Source organism: Stegostoma tigrinum, chromosome 38 (genome assembly GCF_030684315.1).
Source record: "Stegostoma tigrinum isolate sSteTig4 chromosome 38, sSteTig4.hap1, whole genome shotgun sequence".
In the NCBI taxonomy this organism is placed as follows: Eukaryota; Metazoa; Chordata; class Chondrichthyes; order Orectolobiformes; family Stegostomatidae; genus Stegostoma; species Stegostoma tigrinum.
Window position 1 is genome coordinate 6,743,993 of NC_081391.1, and position 19,015 is coordinate 6,763,007.

The 19,015-nt window shown below is 41.7% G+C and overlaps 1 protein-coding gene across 2 annotated transcripts in view; it reads left to right on the top strand.

Annotated features, from left to right (window-relative positions):
* Positions 1-19,015, top strand: part of LOC125447057 (myocardin-related transcription factor A-like) — a 169,384-nt gene that overhangs the window by 24,395 nt on the left and 125,974 nt on the right. Inside the window, exon 3 of one of the 2 annotated variants that reach the window (XM_048521126.2) lies at positions 9,687-9,894. In XM_048521126.2, coding sequence (XP_048377083.1) covers positions 9,687-9,894 — 208 coding nt within the window. Of the gene's footprint in view, positions 1-9,686; positions 9,895-15,227; positions 15,412-19,015 lie in introns of those variants that run through there. The other variant, XM_048521128.2, reaches the window with a different exon arrangement.

The window sequence follows — 19,015 nt, forward strand, 5'->3', positions numbered from 1 at the left end:
ACCACTGGGCTGCAGGGTTCCCAAGCAAAATATGAGTTGCTGTTCCTGCAACCTACGGGTGGCAGTGTTGTGGCACTGTAGGAGGCCCAGGATGGACGTGTTGTCTAAGGAATGGGAGGGGGAGTTGAAATGGTTCGCGACTGGGAGGTGCAGTTGTTTACTGCAAACCGAGCGTAGGTGTTCTGCAAAGCGGTCCCCAAGCCTCCTCTTGGTTTCCCCATTGTAGAGGAAGCCACACCGGGTATAGTGGATACAGTATACCACATTGGCAGATGTGCAGGTGAACATCTGCTTGATGTGGAAAGTCATCTTGGGGCCTGGGGTGGGGGTGTGGGGGCAGGTGTGGCACTTCCTGTGGTTGCCGGGGAAAGTGCTGGGGCTGGAGGGCAGTGTGGAATGGACAAGGGAGTTGTGGAGAGAGTGGTCTCTCCGGAAGGCAGACAAGGGTGGAGTTGGAAAAATGTCTTTAGTGGTGGGGTTGGATTGTACTTGGCGGAAGCGTCAGAGGATGATGCGTTGTATCCAGAGATTGGTGGGGTGGTATGTGAGGACGAGGGGGATCCTCTTAGGGTGGTTATTGTGTGGGCGGGGTGTGAGGGATGAGTTGCGGGAAATGCGGGAGACACAGTCAAGGGTGTTCTTGACCACTGCGGGGGGGACGTTGCGGCCCTTGAAGAATGAGGATGTCTGGGAAGTGTGGGAGTGGAATGCCTCATCCTGAGAGCAGATGCGGCGGAGGCGACGGAATTTGGAATAGGGGATGGAATTTTTGCATCTCCCCATCCCCCTTTTTCTGATGAAGGGTCTTGGCGCGAAACATCAGCTTTTGTGTTCCTAAGATGCTGCTTGGCCTACTGTGTTCATCCAGCCCCACACTTTGTTATCAGTAGCCTTCAGTACGTTTTCACTTGCCTACAAGAAATGACTTGTTCCTACTATTGTACAAGTCTGATGAGCTGCTTTTGACTGAAGAGGATCGTTGGCTCAGTGCTTGTACTCTCTGGAGGTTAAACAGATTGCTAAATTACTGTTATATTTTGTCTCCTTCAGCCAACAGAAAATGGATTTCTTGGCATAAGTTTTCTTGCCCTAGTCATGTTTGGTTTATATGATGATATTTACTTTGATTTAAAGTTCTGAATTGTTTTGCTTTATTTAAGAAATTTTGAGTTTGCAGCAGATGTATTCGTGTATTTTGAAGTTTACTGAGATTAAAACAATGTCTCATGTTTACCATAGATAAGTCTGTGATCACCACGCTTAAACATTTTGTTTGTGACCCATGTGTTTATTTTGTGAGCTATAAAATATTACCGTGAAATATGAAAAGATGCTGCACTAGTGTTGTAATGTCTGTCATCATTCTTGTTTGACTAAATATTTGTGGTGGAACTTGTGGATCTGATGTTAAAGAAGCAAGTGCAGTTGGTCCATCAATGTAGGAGAACGTACACAGAAATGTTTTTTGGCTTGTAGCCTCAAGGTGCTTTCCTGTGTGTGTGTGTGTATATCTTTGAATACAGTTGTTTGGCTTTACTGTGCTGTCTTACTAACTGTGGCACCTTCAGGGTTTAAGTGGTTAGATCAGATCCTAGCACAGATTGCAACAAAAACAAAGTTGCTGGAAAAGCTCAGCAGGTCTGCCAGCACCTGTGAAGAAAAAAACAATTAACATTTCGGGTCTGGTGACCCTTCCTCAGAGTCTTGCACGGATTGACTTTGTCCTTCTGCTTGTAGAGTGAACTTTTGCATCCATGTTTCTTTCCTTCCAAGTCTTGTGCCCAGTTGTTTGTTTGTTGTAAACATATGGCTTTGAATATTCTGTTAGTAATAATTTTGTACTTGAAACAAGAAACCTTTCATCCAAATGTTTGTGAAATGGGGCTTTCTCTTGCCGCAGTTGACATTCCGTTCAGCTGCTGATCTGAGGGTCTGCCTCCAATAGAAGACATTGATTTGAGTGTTCAACAGAGTAGAATATCTTGCCTAGTCTTTGCACATTTCAGATCTAAAGAAAACTAACTCTGAACACAGCTGCATGATTTCAAGAGGCTTTTGTAAAGAGGCGTGCAGGGTGGAGATCAATAGAAAGGAATTGTGGAGTGCGACAGTTTGACAACTGAATTGGAGACACTGTAAGGTCAAAAATGCAATGTCAGACTAAAAGGAAGTGGAGAGCGTGGGGCTGGATAGAGTTGCACAGTTGGGGTAGGGTTTGAGCACATTAGGCGAGGTTTCAGAAGCTAATATGCTAGAAACAGATAGCAAGAACTGCAAGTGCTGGAGTCAGTCAACATAGTGTGGAGCTGGAGGAACATAGTCGGTCAGGCAGTATCAGAGGGACAGGATGGCCGACATTTCAGGTCAGGACCCTTCAGAAAGTTCAGAAGGGTACCAACCTGAAACGGTGACTTTCCTGTTCCCCTGATGCTGCCTGAGCACCTATGCTAGATGCAGGTTCAATGGAAGATAACAAAGCTGGAATTGGATTCAGAAGACAAACTGCTGTAATTGTTTTTGAGCTTGAACATATAGGAGGCATGGTTGGTAAGTTTGCAAATGACACCAAAATTGGTGGTACTCTGGACAGTGAAGGTTATCTAAGAATTCAAAGAGCTCCTGATCAATTGTATCAGTGGGTAGTGGATGGAGTTTACATTGGATAAATGCAAGGTATTGCATTTTGGTAATACAAACAGGTGCAGGACTTGTACGATTAATGGTAAGGCCCTGGGTAGTGCTGTAGAAGAGGGACCTGCATCACGGGCAGACAGGGTGGTTAAAAAAGTGTTTAGCACACTTGCCTTCATTGCTCAGACCTCTGAGTATAGGAGTTGGGATGTTCTGTTGATGTATAGCATGTTGGTGAGGACTGTTCTGGAATACTGTGTCCAGTTCTGGTCACCCTGTTACAGGAATTGCATTATTAAGCAGGGGAGGGTTCAGAAAAGCTGTACCAGGATTTACCAGGAATGGAGGGTTTGATAGAAAAATAGACTGAACAGGCTGGGGCTTTTCACTGGAGTGTAGGACGTCGAGGGGTGACCTTTATTGCGTGTCATTAAATCATGAAGGGGTCAGATAAGGTGAATGACAAGACTGTTTTCCCTATGGGGAAGTTCAAAACTAGCAGTCATATTTTTAAGGTGAGAGAAGAAAGATTTTAAAAGGAAGTGAGAGGCCATTTCTTACAGTGGTTCATGTGTGCAATGAACTGCCTGAGGAAATGGCAGATGGAGATACAGTTATGACATTTAAAAGACATTTGAATAAGTATATGAATGGGAAAGATTTTGAGGGATATGGGCCAGTTTAGTTTGGGAATATGGTTGGTGTGGACAGGTTGGAATGAAAGGTCTATTTCCATGCTGTATGACTCAATGCTTCTAGTCTTTAACCGCTCCTTTACCAGCTCTCACTTGTTTTCTAAACGTCTGCTAGGTTTTCACCCATTTGCAAGGACAAGCTTGGATCACCACTGCTTTCACCTTTTGTAGCTTTTCTGTGGGACTTTGACATTCTTGAAAGTTGAGGTGCAGTTTGTTGGGGATTTCAGCTTTATGGTTCAAGTAGTCAAAGAAGTTGACGAGACAAGATATTTCTAATAGATTAGTCAGTAGATTAATATTATACAGGCAGTCCTCAAATGTTTAATTAAGGTAATCAATTCCATTACTTCATGCAGACCGAAGCAACACACCTGACTCTAACTGACTGTTTTGATTTCCTTTTTGGATGTGAGCCTAATGTCAGCCTGTTGTTTTCCCATAATGGTGGTTAGTGACTTTTAAATTTTTTTCCCAATCGCATCGCAGTCCTTGAAGACAAATGGTATCTGCCACTGGGAACTGCTGTGTTTTGAGCAAGTCCAGCCTGTCTTCTAATGCAATTTATTAATCATACCACGTGTGTTCTAGTTGTTTTCCCTTGATCTGGGAGCAAGTAACCTCCTTTATTTCACTCAGATCTTTGGCATTTTCCTTTTTGTTCAATTACAAATTGTAGCTTTTGCTTCTAATTATACATGCTTTCTTTGGTTCTGCATTACCTCGGCCACAGTGACCCCCTTCACTTTTATTCTTGCAATGTTTATAATGGGGTAATTTCTTCATTTAGCAATCTCTGACTTAGTAGAATGCTGATAGCTAGACTGTAAATACTTTTAAGTGATAGTTACCTTCAAATGAAGTAGTGTTCAATACACTGCACCCGATGTGGCCTACTCTACTTTGGAGAAACCAACTGCAGACTGGGCTACCCGTATGCTTTGTCGAACACCTCCAGCCAGTGCACAAGTAGGACTCTGACCTGTAGCCAGTCAGTTTAACACCCTGTTTTTCTCACATACACACTTGTCTGCCCTGTGTACGCTGCAATGCTCCAGTGATTCATATAGCAAACTGAGGGAACAACATCTCATCTTTACAACCTTCTGGACTCAATATTGAGTGTAACACCTTCAAATTGTGAAGCAACACCCATTCCTTCCCTTCCTTTTAGTTTTACTTATTGCATCCTCTGTCACCATGTCCTCTCTCTCCCCTCCCACTCCAGTGGGACTGTCTGTTCTTTCCAGTTTGGCACTTAGACACACTGTTGTCTTGCCATTCTCACGTACTGATCACTTAATTTGTGCTATTAGCACCTTTTGCCTTGGCTCTGATGAACAGACATACAGAACATAGAATAGTACAGCACAGTACAGGCCTTTCGGCCAACCATGTTGTGCCAAACTTTTACCCTAATACTAAGGTCTATCTAACCTCCACCCCTACCTTATACTATCATTCATATGCCTACCTACCAGCTACTTAAATGCCCCTAATCTTGAAATTTTAGCTTGCTGTCCCCCCTGCCCCTGCATGGGTGCTGCCTGACCTGCTGTGGATTCCTGCATCTGTAATGTTCAAAAACCTCCTTGAATTCATTCAGATTACTACTTCACTCATTTCAATGATCTTCAATTTTAGCTCTTCAAATTATATTTTGAATTAAGAAGGATGTTAAATACAATCTGTCACTGTCCCCAAGAGGGTCCTGTTGCTCCTCACATGATGTCTAGGTCATTTACAAATACCCAGCTTATGGTTAGCATCATTGCTTCTGTGGTGCTCCTGAGATGCTGCTTGGCCTGCTGTGTTCATCCAGCTCCACACTTTGTTATCTTGGATTCTCCAGCATCTGCAGCTCCCATTATCTTTGCTTCTAGCCTTCCTGGCACTGAGATATGAAGTGCTCATTAGCTATACTTAGAAGTTGGCTCTAAAACTCAAGCATTATCTCCTTGTTTCTATGCCTACTCTTATACACTCTGTTCACTTCAGAGAAGAAGCTTTTTTGATCTAGCATCAGTCTCTTACCTTGATTTTATTGGATTGTTCAAAGAATGGGAACAGCCACTTGAGTATGTTCTGCACCACCACTCCATATATTGCTATCATTTAATGTTATCCTATCTATTAGGCATAAGAAGTCAGACACTTGTCCTTTCAAGCCACTTTGTCATTTCTGAAGTCTGAAACTAGATCATCATTTTAATGTTTAAACTTGAAAGAATCCTGACAAGTCTATGTAGTCTACTATAGTAATTCCAGGTTTAAGCAGTCTACCATCATAATTTAAACTCTTTTGCTTTTATTTTGATGATTTTGCACTGAAGCCCTTCCAAGGCTAGTATGTGTTTCCTCAAGGGTGGTCAGGTGAGTCACTGGTTAGCACTGCTGCCTCACATTGCCAGGGACCTGGGTTTGATTCCACCCTTGGGTGACTGTCTATGTGGAGTTGTCTATGTGCATGTTTTCCCTGTGTCTGAGTTCTGAGGAAGGATCACCGGGCCCAAAATGTTAACGATTTCTTTTCATTCACAGATGCTGCTAGACCTGCTGAGCTTTTTCAGCCAATTTTGTTTTTGTTCTCCCAGTATCTACGTGGGTTTCCCGTGGGTGCTTCAGTTTCCTCCCACAGTCCAAAGATGTGCAGTTTAGGCAGATTGGCGGTGTTAGATTTCCCATGGTGACCAAGGATATGCAGGTTAGCCATGGGAAATGCAGGGTTACAGGCTGTGGTAGGGAGTGTGTCTGGATGGTGTGCTATGTGGAGGGTGGGTGTGGATTCAGTGGGCTGAATGGTCTGCTTCCACGCTGGTATGGATTCTAAGTGGTGTATTCCCCAAATTGCTGCCCTTCAGATATGGTCTAGTACAGCTGAAGTGCATCCCTTTTGAATTGCAGCTTCCTTGTGATAAAGGCCAATGGTACATTAGTATTCTTCATTACCTATTGTGCTCATGCATTAGTGATTCATGTATGTAGAGACATGTAAATCATTTGCTGTTCCAGAGCTCCAAGTCTCTCACCATTTTAAAAAATGCCCCGTTTGTCTTTTAGGTTCAAAGAATGCCTCAAACCTTCCCCTCACTCATCAACCTCTGTCTGACACATTTTGTTCAATCACTTACTGCATGTCTGTTTGCAACTTCATGTTCCCATCCAAAATAACATTGTATTTCTCTTAACCTGGTGCCATCTTTAAACTTAAATATGCAAAATGTCTCTTTGTTCAAGTCATTGATACAAATGTTGAAAAAACTGAGGACCTGTTGTCACATGCTTTTATCCCTGCTGCCTTGTCTCCTCTGCGCAAGAAATTTCCAACCCATGTTTAAAAGCTCCTTTCGTTCCCTTGCATCTTGCTTTTAATAATCTTTCAACAATTGACTAAATTCAAGCTGTTTTCAAATAGCTCTTCAATTTTATTTGTTCTTGTACAGAGATTTGAATGAAATAAATCAAAAAATACAGATGCTGGAAATGAGGAACAAAGACAGAGCAATTGCTGGGCCTGGCAACATCTGTAGACAGAGAGTCCAGTGACCCTCCCCCAGAATGTTCAGAGGTTTGAATTTCTTGCTTCTTGGTTAGCAAGTGACAACTTGTATCAGTAGTACAATTGTGTTACAGAGTGGCACACTGGTCCTTCGTGGATAGCAAACCTTGGGAATCCAGTACCTTGGCACGCAACTGCCTTGTTGAAGTTCACTACTTAGCTGATTCATTGAAAGCGGATGATATTTTCTTAAAATTTCCTTTAACGTGTGGAAATGATATCAGGTTGTAGTTACCCTGGGAATTTCCTTTGCTCATTGAGGGACGTTTTTTCAGTTTTACAGTAAGCAGAACTGAAGCCATCTAGCCTGCAAAAGCTGCAATAATTTAGTGTCTTGCAACTGCATTTTTAAATTGCTTTACACAGTTGTTATTTAATAGAAAAATTCCTTGGTCAGAAGTGGGGGTGTAGAGAAGGAACTGTGCAGACAGACTGACAACTCCCACGTCTTAGCTTAGTTTTGAAATTTATCTGTTGGCGGGGGGAGGGAGGGCCTTGCTAGCCAGGCTAGCATTTGATTGCCCATTCCTAACTACACAATTGAGAGTCAGTCTCATTGTTGTGGGTCTGGAGTTGCATGTAGGCCAGACCAGCTATTCATTCTTTCTTAAAGAATGTTTTTGAGCCATGTGGGTTTTTAACGACCATCAGTACTGGTACCATGGCATCCATTACAGTAGCTTTTAGTTCAAGATTTTATTGAATTCACATCTCACCATGAATACCGCCTTTGCCCCCACAACATTAGTTTGGGGTTCTGGATTACTACTGCAGTGACATTACCGCTACTCGATCACCTTTGCACCTTAGTACACCTTGCTCACAGGCCTACATTAGCTACAGGTGCAACGAAACCTTTTTTCTTTTTGAAAAGTCTTCTCCTTGCTAAAATGGCCTACAGTGGTAAGGCAGCCGATAGGCTAAGGAGGGAAAAAATGTTGCCAGTTGCAGGGGAAAGTGGAGTGTCGTCAATAAACAAAAACATGAACCTTTAAAACCAAGGCAGTCACTAGTAATTGCAGAGGTTGACTAAAAGGTGTCTTTGAGACACATAATGCACATGTAATCAAGACAAGTAGAGCCAAACAAGCAAGGACCTTTTTGTTTTGGGTTTCAAAGTAGCAGTTTTGTACAGCTATAAAGTGTTTTAGTGAGACTGCACTTGGAATACTGTATACGGTTTTGGTCTCTTTACTTAAAGGGTACAGTTGTGTATTAGCATTTCAGAATATTCACTTGTCTGATTCTGGTGATAAAGGGGCAATCTTGAGCAAAAGTTGTGCGGGTTGGTCCTAAACCTAGTGGAGTTCAGGAGAATGAGAAGTGATGAAGTTGGAATATGCAAGATTGTGAGGAGATTTGATAGTGTTGCTGAGAAGATGTTCCTCTTTGTGACAGTGTCCATGCAAGGCCCCTATCATAGGTATTCATTCCCTCCTTTCAGAGATTGCTTAAAAACCCACCTCTTCGAGCAAATGTTGGTTAATTTGTCTTTTATATTGGTGTCAGGCTATGTTTGATATTACTTCTGTGAAGCACCTTGACACATACATAAGGGTTATGTAAATGCAGCTGGTGATTGTTGGCCTCACCTCTGCCATGGGTGTGAAATTTCAGCATCTGTGGAAGCAGTGGGTTTGAATTTTTATTACTTCTGTGTGTTTTTCATTTGATCCAATATAACTCTATTTCTGTTGGAAGAATATAGTTTTTTTAATCCAGAAACTAGCTTGATTGAGGTTTCTGTAGAGACTCCTGAAATGCGTGCACATCCAGCTTCGGGCTGACAAAGAAAAATTATTCTGATTTAAGAACCGCACCATAATTAGGTTTAAAATGAGCTCAAGCAAGTGTGATGCAGATTGTTCTATGAATATTGGATTGTTACCTTCCATTTAATGATTGGGATCTCTTTGCCCCTTGCCCCAAGGTGGAGCACAGTGACTCATTTCTCCTGAATGTAGTTCATTGTTGCTCTTGGTTAAAGTGGCGTAACATATGTGGAATAAAAATGGAAAATACTGGAAATTTTCAGCAAATCTGGTTTGTATCCCTGGAAAGTGAAACAGTGGCTATTTCAATCCCAATATGGAACAGTCCCTGAATGTATGTGAGCACATAGTGTAGTTAGTTTTGTGATTTTTTTTTCCAGTTGAAATCTCTAACTTGTTTTGAAGTGGAGCCATCTCTGTCCCCAGAGTTCAAATTTGAGTGTGTTTCACTGACAACAGCATGCATATATGTAGTCAAAGCAAGAAAATGACTTTAATGAAGCACAATGGGACATTTATGTATTCTCTAATGTACATATTATTTATATGTAATTACTTTGTATTTAATCTAAAGAAATGTTAAAGTGCTTCACAAAGCATTAAATAATGAACAGTCAGTTGGACAACGATGACCAAAAGCTCAGCTAATGTGATGGGAGGGGTTTTGTTTGACAATGAAGTGATTTTGATGTTGCGATGGGGTTTCTAAGCTAAAGTTTCACTATTTGAAAAGTATTAAATCCTTTGGAACTGTTGTTTCCAGAGTTGCAATCTTAACACCTTGTAATAATTTGAAGAGTCATAGGCCATTTTGGAGGATGCTGTGCGCAAGTTTTTGGTTTTGAATCTATTGCCTGTCTGATTTCATGACATCTCATCATTGAAATTATGGACTTTCTGTACTGTTTCAAACTGCTGAAAATTAATTGCAGCTTATCCTTTGCTCTCCCTTTCAAGCATTTCTAGCAACTGGGATGTGTGTGATCTTTTTTTTTAAAGAAAATCTTTTTTCTCCCCTTTTTTTTTCAGGGTAATATTCGCGCCAAGGTGGATTTGCCAAATGAAGTTAGCCTTCCCCCTGCCGTCTCTGGGACTGGAGCAGATGGCAGTGGGGTTGGCGATGGTGAAGACGATGGTTCAGCTCCGAGTCCACAGAGTGAAGCGGTCACAAATGAATTGCAGGAGCTCACATTGCAGTCAAACAATGGCCTCTCTCCATTGAACAAAAGAAAAAATGGTGAGTACCTGTGGACTGCATATAGTACAGTAGTGCCTTGCATATTGGCAGTTTGTGGTCTTGCCCTAATCTCGTGCGCATGTGAGATTTTGCCACTCAAAACTTTAATCTGGAGCTTGGTGAAAATAGGATCAAATACAGTTGCGATGTCTTGTGTGCTTTAATAGTTTGCCAATGTTTACGCAAAAACTATTCTCTCTAGTACAATATCTATAGGAATCCTAGCATCAGAACTGTGATGCTTTAAGAGTTTGTACAACCTGCACAGCTAAAGGTCCAGTCTAGCTCAATGGGTAGCATTCTTGCCCGTAAATCAAATAATCGTGGTACAAAGTACTACTGCAGATACTTAAAACTATCATGAAGGCTAACAACCCCAGGTCTTCTGCATTGCTGGGTGCCGTCTTTTGGAGTAACTATTAAACCAGCCTGCTTTCTGCCCCTCCAAGTTGATTCCACAGCACCGTTCTGAAATGGAGAATGGAAACTCTTCTTGTAGTGTTGACCAGTAGTTCTCCCCAAACCAGTGTTGCTAGAACAGATGAGGTGATCATATTGCTTAATCATGGGAGCACGCTGTGCAGCAGCCAACTTGTGCACTACATGCATTCCAAAAGTAACTACAGCCCATAAGCATTTCACAGGCCATGTAATATTCTGGGATGACCAGAAACAGTGAAAATACTATCTGAACACTTTATTTTCTTCCCATGATTTAATGGAGCTGGTGAGCAAAGCTGCCTTAATTAGTGATGTGAATGATTCCATAAATATGATAGAGTATGTTTGCTTGAGACTGGATATCGTGAGCTCTGGGAGTTGGCAGTGGCATGAGTGGTTGTGTTCTTTCTTTCTTTGTAACTCAGGGTGAGGTCAGTTTCAAACAAGCATTTAAAAAAAGTTGCAAAATGTAACTGAAGTTAACATGCAGATTTGTTATTTTCCCTGTCATCTGTTTTCAATTTTCAGAAAATGTGAAAACTGTTTCTTGGAGATGTTGTACTTTGAATTGTTTATACAGTTTCTTAATCAAAGCTGTGCTTTGTATGTGAATCAGCAAACTACATCAGTTTAGATTTGTGGTTTTCATTGGAGGCATCTCAGTCAAATGATGCTAGATACATTTAAACAGGACAGGCAGCATCTTTGGAGAGAAAATTGGAGATTTTGTCAGAACTGATGGTAAGTGCAGATACCGAATTCAAAAACAAACTTGTTTTAAACTTTGATTAACAGCAACATCTGCACAACTTACCTAAAGTTCAAAGCCTCTTCAGGAAGTTGCACAGATCTTAATGTTGGAATTTACTCAAAACATGGTGCAAGTTGCACTCAATGTAACAATAGTGATGTCTCAGTAATTGTATTTGAGTTCACAGTTGTGAGCAGCCTGAGGGTAAAGAATCATACAGAATGGAAACAGACTCTTCAGCCCAACATGACCCCAAACTAAACAAGTCCCACTTGCTTGTATTTGGCGCATATCCCTCCAAGTTTTTCCTATTCATGTACGTATCCAAACGTCTCTTAAATGTTGTAACTGTACCTGCATTTGCCGCCACTTCTGACACTTTATTTCAAATGACCCACTCTGGTTTTAAAAAGAAATTGCCCCTCATGTCCTTTTTACATGCTTCTCCTTTATGTTAAAAATACACGCCCCCTTGTTTTGAACTCCACCAGTCTAGGGAAAAGACTTGCTATTTACTTAGCTGTGCCTCTGATTTTACGAACCTCTAAGATCACCTGTTAACCTTTACACTCCAATGTAAAAAGTTCCAGTCTAAGCATCTTTGTTGATAAGTCAAGCCTTCCATTCCCAGCAGCATCCTGGTAAATCTATTCTAAACCATCTCCATTTTAATATTATCCTTCCTACAGCAGGGTGACCATAATTACATGCGGTACTCCAGAAGAGGCCTCACCGATATCCTGTACAAGCTCAAAATGACTCCACTCTGATACATAATGGTCTGAGCAATGCAGGCAAGCATGCTAACCACTGCCTTAACCACCCTGCCTACCTGTGATGCAAAGTTGAAAGGATTACATTCCTGAACCCCTAGGTGTCTCCATTTTTACAATGCTATCCAGGGTCCTGCCCTCATTCGTTTTTACCAAAATGCAATACCTGTCTTCTACTGTCAAGTCAATTTTGTATAGAATTGGAAAGCTCAACCTGAATCCCATATAATCTAACTTTGCTAATTAGTCAACCACGTGGAACCTTGTCCAAGTCTTCACTGAAGTCCAAGTAAACAATGTCCACCGTACTGCCCTCAGTCCTTTTGGTTGCTTCCTCAAAAAACTCAATTAAGGTTGAGAGACACGATTTCCCTTGCACAAACCATGCTGACCATCCCTAATCAGAGCTTGCCTCTGCAAATGCATGTAAATCCTATCTTTCAGAATTACCTCTGACAACTTACCCACTGCTGATATCAGGCTATAGTTCCCAAACTTCTCCTTCCAGCTTTTCTTAAATTCGGACACTGTCCAGTCCTCTGGCACCTCACCCATAGTTATAGATGATCTCAATACTTCTGCTAGGGGTCCCACAATTTCTTCCCAACTTCCCACAATGTCCTGGGTTTTGCTTGATCAGGTCCTGATGACATATCCACCTTTTATATTTTCTAAGACCTCCAGCATTTGCTGTTCTCTCTTGTGAACTGTTTTCCAAACATCAATATTTATATCCCTGTGTTCTCTAGCCTCCATTTCTGTCTCCCCGTTAAAAACTAATAGGAGAGATAATTAATGAATATCTCTTATATCCTGAGGTTCAACACACAGATGACCTTGTCAATCTTTGAGGGGCTCCATTTTCTCTTTAATTGCTCTTTTGCTCGTAATGTACTTGTAGAATCTCTTTGGATTATCCTTGAAATTATCTGTCAAGACAATCTCAGATCCCCTCTTGAAGAATGTCCTACATACTTGTTATACTCTTGAAGAGATTCATTTGATCCCAGTTGTCTGTCTATAATATGATTCTTTCTTATTCTTGACTCAATATTTTTATTCATCCATTGTACCCTTATCTTATCAGCCTTACCTTTCACCCTAACAGGAACATAATGCCTCTGAATTTTCCTCATCACAACTTTGAAAGCCTCCCTCTTGTCAATTGTCCCTTTCCCTGTGAACAGTCCATTCCAATCAACTTTTGATTGTTCTTGTCTTGTACCATTAAAATTTGCCTTACTCCAGTTAAGAACATAACTTTCATGGAAGGCTTCTCCTTTTCCATGACTCACTTAAAACTAATAGAATTTTGATCAGCAGTCCTAAAGTGTTTGCCTGTTGACAGTTTAGTCACCTGTTCTGCCTTGAGACCAAGTTTTGGTTCTTCTCTGGTAGGTATATTTACATATTGATAGCTTGCAATCTTGTTTCATTTATCCTGAATTCAAATAGTCACCCTTTGAATTTTCTCATTGTTGGGTTTTAAGTGCATCCAGGTCACGTGTTGCCATGACAGTTCTGTTGTTCAGCATTCGTGAGTGGTTGCATTACAAGACACTTACTTTTCCCTGAAATGGCCTGACATCTCTTAGCCTTGTTGTTATGCCCTCTTAAATTGTCCCAAACGATCATAAATGTGAAAGTTTGGAAACTGTGTCCCCTGTTTTCTTTGGTCAGCTGTAGTGTGGCACTTCAAGTGCATAAGTGTTAACTAACTTTTGACATTCCAAGCACAAATAGTTCTCCTAAAGTGCGAAGCTTGTTCTTGTACTACCTTGTGCTACAGTAAATAATGTTCATGGGGAAATGGCAATAGAAAGTTGGCAATTCGCATTAATGAAACATGGGCTACAGCAGAACTATCTGCGTGCCAGACTTTGCAGGTGATGTTTTCTATCTTGAGTTATTCAGTGTCTCCTTCCCATTAATTACTTGAATGTATAAGCCAAGAGAAACCCTACTGGTGATATTTTGGTCCAACATCTATAGTGAACAACTGACCTTAGTGCCAATTTGGGACACTCAGGCTGGTGACTAACACAAGTTTGCTCTTTACTTTTTAAAACAAAAACTTCCAGTCTTGAATACAAGTATGATTTTTGCAGATGTTGAGTGGATTTACAATGGAACCAGTTTTGATAAGATTGTGTTGATACATATATGTCCATCTGAATGTCAATAACGTGTTAGCATCTACCTGGGAATGCAAATCCCAAAGTAAAGTGATTGCTTCCTCGTTGAATTTCGGGTAATTAGTCTGCAGTGTAGTCTGTATAGGGGATACTTGATAATATCCAGCATTGTCTGTGCATTGCCATATGTGTGTAAGGGGTTTTTACTGAAGCCCCAGTGGTGGAGTTTGGATGCACTGGGGCCTTGGCCAACCCTGAAGGAGAGAGTCTCACCATTTTGAGGAAATAAACAGTACTTTAGAGAAGATAGTGATATTTTCTTTTGGTCTATGCTTGATGAAAAGGAATTTGGTGCAGCAATTCCTTTTTAAAAAAAGAAAGGCGGTGAAAGGATCTGGTAAATAATTCAGATCACCTACTGATGAGAATAATTGAGTGAACGGTGTGTAATGGGGAGCAATACTGGAGTTTTGTTTTAAGAGCCTGACTGGTATTGGCTATCCCTTGATTTGAGGATGACAGGGTTGTGACTGAACAGGCAAGTCCCTGAGTCCTCAGACCTTTGAGCACTTTGGGGAGGTGCTAGTGCAGGATTTGCTTCCTCCTCTTCCCCTTTCTGCACTCACTCTGCCTATTGTTGTTGAGATGTTGGGTTCAAAGAGTGAGGAAGCTCAACAGACAAGTTGCCATACTGAATAATGGGTAATGAGATTCTCCCAATTATTAATGTAGTGTTGCTGCACTTCAGTGGTAGCTTCATTGTGTCTTTGAAGGCTTTTCTTCATTTTCCCTGGAACTCTGGCTATTGGAGAGTTGAGAAAACAGGTCCTTTCAGAAGAGTCTTTTTGGTCTTTGGGATATAGTGTTCAATCCATGATGACTGATTTTGTGTGAGTTTTGCCTGAGTACTCGTGCTGACTTCTAGCTTGATTGTATGTGGAAGGGAAGATTGAAGGAGGGTGTGTCTCGCAAAATTAAGATTCTGGAAAATAATTTGAGAATAGAAGTTAGTAAATCATTCCTTCACATTCTGTGAAGCAGAAGTTGGCGCGTTCCATGTATGTTATTAAAAGAAGTTAGCGAGAGGGTTAATTTTGATTGCTGAAGAAAGTGATTGGCTGCACAGAGCAAAGTTCACTGGCATTGTAAAAGCTTTGTGTGTTCAAGGCTGTCCTCATTTGAGGTGGTGAGCTGTATCGAACAAGCAGGAGGAGAGGCCCATACCTGAAAGTGTCCCACCCCCACTGAACAGTCGTCACCAGTGATAACCTTTTCACACAACCTTCATTTGAGAGAGAAATCGCACAGGAGTGAGAATGTGGTGGTGAATAACTTTGACCACGAGCCACTTGAAGAAAACACCCTTGTTTGGAAATGGAAAATCTGCTGCTCATGATCCACTGTGTGCACAGAGCAGGTAAGGTAGAGCTCATGTCTGAGGCATCAGGGTGGTGTTCAGTTAAATGGCTGTCTCTCTGGGAGCAGCTTATTCCCAATAGAATGGTTTAACTCTGAATTGTTTTCCTAGTTGATGAAGAGAGCTTTTCAGCAGGAGCTATGGGGCCCCTGAGATGGTAGTGATGTGTTTTAATTTTGTTTTGCAATACTGCTTGCATTGCCAATTTCTATATACTGAGTGCACATTCCATTACAGCTTCTGAGTGGTGGCATGTTTGAACAAAGAGTCTCAACAGTTGTCTATGCTTCTTAAATCAAATAATGTACTGTGGGCTTTAACCTCCCAATTTGTCGTCATTCCCTTGCCTACTGAGGCCATGCACTGTTTCTGAGTTTGGGAGCTGTGCTGACAGAGACTTCTCCAGTCCCACAGCACAGGTGGCGATTGTTGGGTTGACTTCCTAATTTTACTCCATGATCTTGCTGTAGAGTGTTTGATGCCCCTTGCAGACCAGAGTCTTGGTGAGGCTGTGACAAATTATACACTGTCACAGCCAAGTTTCTGAGGCAGTGCTGCTTAAGGTTCTTGGGAAGATCTGTAGCTTGTGTTGTGGGTTAGGTTGTTGATTTGCTCACCAGGCTGGATGGTTATTGTTCAGATGTTTTGTCATCATGCGAGGTAACATCAGTGTGGCCTCTGATGTGGTGATGGCTTTCTACTCCACTTAGTATTTATACAATCTGGTCTGTTGAGGTGTTTTGTCATTTCTGTTTTTTTTTTGCAAGGGGTCTAATTTTTGTGCCTGGGGTCTAATTCCACATGCCAATTGATTGCCTTATGGGTGGAGAACCAGGCTTCTAGGAATTGCTGTGCATGTCTATGGCTTGAGTGAGGAAGGTCAGTGTTACAGTTTGCTGGTTTGCAAATTGAAATGAAGGCAATCCTAGTGTGAGAGCCTCTTGCCAGTCGTTGTTTGACAAAGGCCAATTAACTAAACGTTTACTTTTTGCCTAAAAAGTTTATCCATCCATCTTCCTGTCTCCTTTCAACTATGGCACATACATGGTAGGACAGAACCTCAGTCTGTGCCGTATGTTTTCAAGTTTTAATAAACAATCTGAGCAAGAGGAATGAGTATTGCGAGCTTTGTCCCTAATTGACAACTGCACCTAGGATTTCTATTTGAGTTTCTATACGGGAGGCGATGGCCTAATGGTATTATTGCTGGACTGTTAATCCAGAGACCTGGATAACATTCTAGGAACGTTGGTTCAAATCCCATCATGACAAATGGTGGAATTTGAATTTAATAAAATATCTGGAATTAAGAATCGATTGTTGGGAAAAAACCCATCTGGTTCACTAATGCCCTTTAGGGGAGGAAACTGTCATCCTCACCTGGTCTGGGCCAACGTGCGACTTCAGACCCACAGCAATGTGGTTGACTTTGAACTGCCCTCTCGGCCATAAGGAATGGGCAATAAATGCCAGTGACGTCCTCATCCAGTTAAAGAATAAAGAAAAAAATTCCACATTGTCTATTACGGTGGGAGAGGGAGGTTAATAACATTTTTAAGAGGCTAGGTTTTTACCTAGGGCATAAAGTGAAGAATCATGCCATTTGGCCCAATTAGTCTCTGCTGCTATGTATATTCCAGTCAAGTTCCCTCCCTTTTTTTCTTGTTGGAAACAATAAATGTAACCATTCATTTCTTTTTCTCTCAAATGATTATCCAGTTTCCCGTAAAAATTGGATTTACACAGTTGACTTCAGCCACTCCCTATGGTAGCAAGTTCCATTTTTACACCATACTGTGGATGAAGATGTCAACTTTGAATTCCCCATTGGACTCCAAACTGCATTCCAGCATTACTAAACCTAGCAGGAAGATTATTGTCCTTGATGAGGTCTTTCTTGCAGAATTTTGATGCCAGTCTCGCATATCGCAAACAAAAGGAATTATATTACTTGTCAATATTAAGGTTAGAAGCATTCAGTGGAAAGCATACAGTCCCTCTTTCTTTAGTTCTTTGACCAGATGGGAGTCTCTCTGCCAAAGTCAACATTTACTGCCCATCCCTAATTGCTGTTGAATTAAGTGTTGTGCTCAGCCATTTTGGAGGACTGTTCAGAGTGAATTGCATACATCTCTGGAGTCGGGTCAGTCTGACAGGGGAAGGGGTCCCTTCACTAAAGTTTGGATTGATCTGAGGACCATAGTCGTTGAGACCAAAACGTTAAAAGATTTCAAGAAAAAAAATACATATAATTCTTGGGGCTAAAGGGGTGAAATTGGGAACAAGGTACTGAGTAGGATGATCAGCTATGATTTTATTGAATGGGGGAGCGGGATTGATGAGCCGAATGGTATGCTTCTGCGGACACGAGATTTTGGGAAAACTGAACGTGTTGGCCATGAGAAATACTCTGTGCAAGTCTGAGATTGGGAATTCTGTAGCGAATTATTTCCCAGTTTCCCTGAAGTTTGTCAGTTTAGTAGCCTGGAATTGTGCAGCTGGACAGTGTTTGTGGCAAGTATGAAGTTTCCAATATTGTTTTGGGACTGTCTGTTTGAGGGATAAATGGAGGAATGAAGGCGGACATGTGATCTGTTCTGAATTTTGCTGTGCAGCAGGTTTGGCCCCGCCATGCGGTGAGCTTGGAGGAACTGTCAGGTGTAACATTCTCGTACACCTAACGCCCTTTTCCATCTAGCTGGTAGTGACCATGGATTCGGAGTGTGCTGTTGGAGTCGTAGTGAGTTTCTGCTGTGCATCTTCTAGTGGTGTAAAGCATTGCTACTGTGCACTAGTGAAGGGAATGTATAAGGTGATGGGGTGGGGTGTCAAATGAGCAGGCTGTGTTGTCTTGGATGGCATTGACCTTTGAGTATTGTTGAAGCTGCACTCTTAGTTCAAACCTGCCTCCGAGCAACATGTGCTCGTTTCTGTTTGTGGCACTTCATTCAATTGTCAGTGAGCTCCTGTGCTGATCTGATTCAATTTAAATTGAATCAGCCATTTTAATATGAGCTTTTGTATTTGATACATCCTTCCTCCTGCGATGGAACCAGAGCAGACAATCTGAGAAGGCTACTTTTAATATTTTTTGATCCAGTTTGTTCCACAGCCCTCATGTTTGTGCACCTGGTGAGGTGGAGTGGGACAGCTTGGAGTAACTTCTAATAGAACTGCAGCTGGGCTTGGCCAAGGTGGCCATTAACAGACACTACTGTCACTGCTATGTTCACTAAAAGTGGGTCAGATCCAACCCTGCCACTTATCAGGTCGAAATTTGGTCATCAGAAAAGTGATTGTGCTGTCATTGATAGTGCTGTCAAGCTGCACTTAGGACTAACCTGCTTTCTGCTCCGTTTGGTTTTCACCACCAGGACTAGTCAGCTCCTCAGCTAATTTAAAGCCTTGAATCAAATATCCAGCAGAAACTGAACTCCGGATATTACCTAAGAGTGACCTGTTTTTGACACCAAGGCTGCTTTTGACCAAGTATGGTATCAGAGTCCTAGGAAAACTGGTGTCTGTCAGCCTGCTGCAGGCTTTCGGTGATCCCTGGGCACCCAGGAAGCCTGGAATGAATCATCACCTTCCATCTGAATAGCTA